Source organism: Macadamia integrifolia, chromosome 1 (genome assembly GCF_013358625.1).
Source record: "Macadamia integrifolia cultivar HAES 741 chromosome 1, SCU_Mint_v3, whole genome shotgun sequence".
NCBI classification, from domain to species: domain Eukaryota; kingdom Viridiplantae; phylum Streptophyta; class Magnoliopsida; order Proteales; family Proteaceae; genus Macadamia; species Macadamia integrifolia.
This window is the reverse complement of record NC_056557.1, coordinates 19,841,626-19,848,538: the sequence shown is the minus strand read 5'-3', so window position 1 is coordinate 19,848,538 and position 6,913 is coordinate 19,841,626. Positions and strand designations below refer to the sequence as shown.

At 38.3% G+C, this 6,913-nt stretch overlaps 1 protein-coding gene across 2 annotated transcripts in view; it reads right to left on the bottom strand.

Moving 5' to 3' along the window:
- Positions 1–1,966, bottom strand: part of LOC122076013 (CRIB domain-containing protein RIC10-like) — a 3,814-nt gene extending 1,848 nt beyond the window's left edge. Inside the window, exons 1-4 of one of the 2 annotated variants that reach the window (XM_042641270.1) lie at positions 1,631–1,966; positions 1,226–1,537; positions 1,020–1,120; positions 797–902 (exon numbers count right to left, since the gene is read on the bottom strand). In XM_042641270.1, coding sequence (XP_042497204.1) covers positions 797–902; positions 1,020–1,120; positions 1,226–1,283 — 265 coding nt within the window. In that variant the 5' untranslated portion in view covers positions 1,284–1,537; positions 1,631–1,966. The remainder of the gene's footprint in view (positions 1–796; positions 903–1,019; positions 1,121–1,225; positions 1,538–1,630) is intronic. The other variant, XM_042641278.1, reaches the window with a different exon arrangement.
- Between the last annotated feature and the right edge of the window lie 4,947 nt (positions 1,967–6,913).

Below are 6,913 nucleotides of genomic sequence, written 5' to 3'. Positions count from 1 at the left end.
TTCGACCTCGCAGCGGCAGCAGCAGCGGTTCCTCTCTCTCTCCCCCTCCCTCTGAGCTTTCTTCGACCTCGGCAGCAACTGTGGCTGCGGCAGCGGCTGCGGTTCCTCTCTCTCTCCCCCTCCCTCTGAGCTTTCTTCGACCTCGGCAGCGGCAGCGGCTGCGGCTGCGACAGATCCCCATTCCTTTGGCCCTTTGGTGAGAGAAGTAAAAGAGAGAGAGAAAGAGCACCAAACAAGTCGGCAGCGGCAGCGTTCGGTGTGCGTTTCAGCACCAAACAGGCCCAGGTTGAGCTTAGTTCTCTTCTTCTTCTTCTTCTTTTTTTTTTTCTGGTTTTTGCTGTTCCTCTCTCTCCCCCTCCCTCTGAGCTTTCTTCGACCACGGCAGCGGCTGCGGTCCATCAACAGCGGCGGTGCCAACTACTTTGCTTTCTCCGGCTGGATCCGGTGAATGAATGATTTTTTCCAGCGATGAGAGAGAGAGAGAGAGTCAAAGTGTTGCAACCGTACATTGAAAATTTGTTTATCTTCTCTCCATCCAAAGATTCAATTCATGTTGATCAAATCCTACGGTCAAAATGCCGATAGCATTCCTAATTCCTAGATACTACGCTAGCATACCTGTCCTTTTCCATTTATAAAAATAATTCTCAAGAATAAGAAATCAGAGGCTGCAGAGCTACCATTAAAAATGAATAATCTATAATTAAATTCCCATCAGAGGATGAAAGAGGATAAACTGTTGGAATCTCCTGACGAAAGAGGATGAAGAAATCAAAGAAAAAAGAGATAGATATACCTTGAGAGCTCCAGGAGGAAATAGGAACGTAGCTGGGATCTGTTTCTCCTCCAATGCTACCAAGCGACATAGCAGAGAAATCTGAAGAACACTTGAATTCGTTCATCTGCAACATTACCAGGCAAACGAATCTTTAGAACTGAAACAAAAGAAGATCTACGATCTATCTAAATCCGTGTGTCCACTACATAAGAATCAAACAAATGAGAAGAAAAAAACGAACCCAAGTGGGTGCATTTGCAGATTGGTTGTCCCATCCGATATGGGCTACATGCTTAACATCTGTTGGGTACCCAATCTCCATCTCCCGCTGCTCCTTGACAACTGCGCAACATCATGAACCCACATACCACATTAGCTCCTGTTCAACAATTTTTCACCAAAAAGAAAAAGGGGAAAGGAAAGCTTTCATTTTTGAAGGAGCATTACCGAAGATCTGGGAGATGCATTTGAACCCTTTATAGAGACCTTTCATCTTGGCCGCCATGGTTGTGGTGGTGCCTTCCAAGCCAAAAAGAAAAGCACCTTTTAACCTTCAGAGGGAAACCAACAACACCAGAACGAGAGAGGAAGAGACGAATTTATGGAATTGGGTTCTATGGAAGGTCATTCAATCAAAGGAAGGTGCCTCTATCTCTTTGTTGGCTTTCTTCGAGCAGATTAAGTCCATTAAATACGAAGCCAACAGATTATGAACCTTCTCCCCATTAATGAGGAGGGTCAGGAAGAAATGATCTGTACCTTTAAAGACAGAAGAAGAAGATGTTAAAATCCTGGGTAGAGAATAGAGATTAGAGAAACTTTGGGACTCTAAAGAAGAGAGAAGCTCTGCACCTGTGCCGGCACACATCAAGATCCATCGTCCCCTTCCATCAAATTGTTAATTCCAGACTAAAATGACACCTTTTCCCCCTGTTCTTTCTTGTTCAAGGTTGCTTAGATTAGGAGAAAAAGACAGCCCATAATCGTGGGGAGAGACAGTGAGATTGAGAAAAAATAGTGAGGTGCAGAGAAATATGAGGGGGTGAGGGTGAGGGTGAGGGTGAGGGTGACGAGGGAGGAGAGAGAAAGCTAAGGTGGAGAACCACGAAAACCTCCCAAACAGAGAAGAAGAAAAGGTTTTATAGTGATAGAAAGATAGAGAGACAGACGGAGAGATAGAAATACCTGGAGCCTGAAGGGCTTTTTTGCTTCTTTTTTTTTTTTTTAATTTGTTTTTGTTTGGTTAGAGGGAACGAAGCAACGAACGAACGGACGAGCATGTCGATGTGTGGGCATTGGTGTAAGAGCGACATTATCTCTGTCCTTCTGTCTCTCGAGTTTCTAGAAAAGTACAGAGGGGTATTGTCGTCAAATCAATGCAAGAAAAAGTTAAAAAGCGTGAGATTTGTCATGGAAATGGGGTTTGGCTGCTACTCGAATGACATAAATACCCTTCCATCTGTTTGGGAGAGGCTAAGTGGCTAAATAATCGGAATGCCAAAGTAAAGTCAAAGTAACTTGAGTTAAAAAAAAGTTTTGGAGGGGCTACGTGGCTAATTAAGCGGAATACAAAGTAAAGTCAAAGTAACTTGAGTTAAAAAAAACTCTTTTAGGGGGTGTTTGGTTCGATAAATCAATTGCCGTATGTATCAGATATAAATGTCTATCTTTTGATAGACATTCTTTAGAATTATGTTTGTTTCTAAAAAATCGTTTGATTGTCTTACGGCTAGTACATGTTTCTCGCAGGTTGAGATATTGGTTTTCTTAAAGAACGTTTTTCTTCTTTCTCCTTTTATACTTGGTGGTAAAAAGGTTACTCAAATCTGAGTTTAAGTGTTGAGGTAAACTCAGATTTAGAACACATCCTTTGTAATATGGTCATTCATGGGAAATAGGATGCTCACTTATGAGGATCATCTTAGTGAACCAAACAACTCCAAAAATTATGAATTATTATTCTAAAGAATGTCATCCCAAAGATTTACTGAACCAAACACCCCCTTGACACTTCGTAAGCTACTTCGGAATTCGAGATGGCCAGTTGCGGCCAACTTAGTAGGCTGTCAATCGGATGGGCCGAATTGATTTTGATTGGCTTAATTTAGCTTTCTTATTTAGGATCTTGCATCTTGCATCATGTTACTGTCGAAAATCCTTATGAGTCGACCCTGCACAAGCACAGAAGACAGAGGCCCAGAGGTATCTCCGGGATTAGTCCTCTGATTTTCAAGTTAGTGATTGACAGAACAATGTTTTTATAGGAATAATAGTGGGTGTCGGCATACCTCCTTCAGGTTTCTTTTGGGTTCCCTCTTATAAGGTTTCTGAGCCTAGGGTTTCGGGAACCCCCCTCGAGTATCTTCTCCTTAGTGGTTTGAAGCCTTGTGGTCTCTATCGGATGGATGCCATGTGTCTTTGCTTTATTAGGTGACAAATTCTACCGTATCATATCATGATAAGTCTAATTATATGATATCGAATAGAGTGTAATGGTGGGCTAAGATCCATATGGCAAATACCTTATGGTTGTGTTTTACTTCGTCAATGTATTTGGTAATTTATTTCTTCTTTTACTTATCTTTTTTCTTGTCTTTACTTTGGATCTATGTGGATAATCACGCTAAGTTGGGATAACACTTTGTTGTTGGTGTTTATATCGTGATCCGTTTAATTAATCATGCCTCATATTAGGCCTGATCTCATTTATAAATGATCAAGCTAAACGAGCTAATGAGATATTTATCTCTAATTAGCTATAAACAGGTTTTAAATGTGTCGGGCTCAGTAGATGAGCTTTAAATGTTAGGCTGAGTTGGACTATTAATCAATTGGTCTCAATCGCACACTTAACTTGGGAATGACCGTTTACAATCAGGTTAAGCTTGAGCCCATCATGTTTATTAAATTGTTTCAGGCAGACTTCAAGGTTGACATGTCAAGCTTGGAGCAAGCATGTTGGCGTTGGCCCTGGAATTGACACCCCTATAAGCCAAGTAAATCCATTTTACAGTGCGGTCGTGGACATGCATCTAGACCATAATCAGTTGGATCCAATTCCTGATACAAATAATTTTTTAGGGTTCAGGTCAATTGGTCACCAGCATCGTTTGAAGAATTAATATCAAATTGATCAATACCAATTACTGGTTGATCCCATTGCAGTGTAACGGTATGAATCAAGGATAAAAGGTAAAAACAATGGCAAAATCATCCTATCTCAACCAATACATACTGATCTTGTATCAGCAATGACCAACAAGGCTATATCGACAATGGCATACCAATATATATTGACTGAATCGGTCAGATTTTAAATGAAAACTTCAACTTTTTTTTAAAACCAAATGTATCGTTATCGGTACCGTATTGTTCAACCGATATGCCAATTACAATATCGACATTTTAAAACCAAGGTCGTCACTCGCTTAGAAATTAAAAAAATGTTGGGTTATGGCGTGTAATCCGTGTTTAAGAGTTATAAAAAGCAGCATTAAGTAGATAAGTTTGGACGGCCACGCGATTCACACTCTGAACGGTTCTCCCATTGATTTAGCTGACTAAAGAGATCTCTGCTGCACCAGAAAATCTGCAGTCCTGATTTCATAAATGATAAATTACAGCATTGAGCCCCTTTGGGTCTGGGGTCCATATTTATACAGTTGTTGATGGGTCCCACCAAGGTTGTAAAGTACTGTATCAGGTACCATATCGGTCACATTATCAAAATCAATACAGATCAGTTTTATCGGGGCTGATCATGCCAACATTTAACGATACAATTGATACATATGGATACTCATTAGATGTTTTACAATCACATGCCCCAAATTTTTTTGTGAAACTTTGTGACTTCTTCTTTAGGACAAAGATAATCCATGATGTCTAAGTAAGAAATCGCAGGGATGGGAGAACAAAAGATGGGTTCGTGGAGTGGGGGATCCACAATTCCACATAATGTCTAGGAAAAGATAGGCTCCTAAAGTGGGGGATCCACATATTGTCTTGGGTTGAGGGTGTCTTTATAGACCCCATTGCTCATTATGTTGGGGTGTGAGATGGAATCCTCGCATCCAGTGTCCTAGGGATTTTTTCCTGTAACAAGAAAAGAAAAGTTTATGGAGACCCATAAGTTACTTATATGAGGTCCCTAGTTCTACCCTTTTCACAGCTAGTTATTTCAGACTAATAAAAAACATATCCAATAGTCAAAGTGCCACATCACACTTTCAAATGGCACAATTAAACGCACCTTCTATATTAATTTAAATTTTTTGTAATTATTCTATTAAAATCTAAAGAATATTAATTACAAATTATTTTATTACAATCTAATGGATGTGCACAAACCTTTAAAAATCCCCATCCTTATTTAAGGGTTTTTTTTTTTTTTTTTAATTCAAAATGATGTAAATATATGAAAAATAAAACTAAAACAAAATATATATATTATATAACTGATGTAATTAATTTAAAAGAATTTTTAGAATGAATCAAATTTATGACAAAAGTTTTTTTGGACTGCAGCATAGTCTAGAGAGCATTTTTGGACTCCACATCTAGTTGTGAGGATGATTTAGTAAATCTCTGGATGTTGGATATTTAGAGAATGGTTTGGATGAATTATGTGTTAAAATTAAAACTCATATTCAAAATATGACATCCCATGTGTTGGCATATTCCGTTATATTTTAGGTATATATTTCTTTTGTAATAGCCAAATTGATGTTCCCAAGAATGAATTAAATGTAGAATCATCTAACCGACTGAAAATAAAAAATGAAATAAATTTATCTTAAAAAAAGGCACAAGTGTGGTAAGTACACCTAGAGATTATTTGAACCGGATGATATTTTGACTTTTCAACGGTTTTTAAAAGAAACAATCAATGATGGATCACCCTCACTAAGAAAATTGACGGTCCGACCATGGTGCAACTGGCCAATACAATGCTCCATGTAAAAACCGGTCAAAACGATCGAATAAATATATACGGAAAACTTTACATAATTCACACAATGTAGTATAGGAAAATGTAACCAAATAAGTACGTTGTATTACAATGTTGATCATAAAATAAAAATAAAAAAAGAAAAATTACATTACCATTTAAAAGGCCTCCTTCTCATTTTTCAATGATTTTCCACGCTCAATCTAGTATCGTAAAAAGAATAATTATTCGAAGGGAAAAGGTTCTCTGAGCATTAAGAAGAGAGTGTTGTGCACCGGTGCACTAGTACCATTATGTGTCTTATCTTTTTTCTCTTCACATGAAATGACATTGTCGTCTTTTTTCATTTAACACCATATTATCATACCTCATTGGTACACTCAACTACGCCATTTGGTCTAGAACCCTCGCTCAACTTCTTCAAAATATTAAATAAGTTATCCTTAGTAGGTGATGAAATGAATAATTTAACCACCAAACTAGACCAATCGAACATTGTTACATCGAGCAGGTTCACCACAAATTCAATGTGGGGAGAATTTCCCACACCACACCTCACTATGCCAATGGCAGCAAAAAGAACAATATCATTCATATAGGGCTTACATGGTCAAAACGAGATTCTCTCTAATGCACCAATTCCTCTAGTGCACATCAAACAGTTGGTGACACTTGTACATGCATCCCAAGTGCCTCTCAACCCTCCGACGTGCGCTAGGGGGGCTGATGTACTTTAGAGGATTCAAGTCATATATGGTTAGGGTAAGAGAGAGAGAGAGAGAGAGAGAGAGAGAGAGAGAGAGAGAGAGAGAGAGAGAGAGAACAATTTAAAAAAAAAAAAAAAAAAACATATGAGAGGACAATCGTGGGAAACTTTTTCCCTTATATACTAATAATAATGTAGATTGATATATAATGGCAAATATAATAGGAAATACAGCTCAGACGTCAGTCAATTACCTCATGGCTATTGGATTGAGAGGGTTATGTCCAATCCTAGAATTACTTACCAAAATAGAATAAAGATTATTCAAATGTACATAACCATTGTAAGGTAGAACCCAATTGTGGAATGGAAAAAGAGATATAATTTATCCTATTTTCGGAGTATTCTTGAACATTGTAGAAGACCAGAAGTTGAAACTTGAAAAAGAAATAGAGAATGTTTTACGCAGCTAATCCAA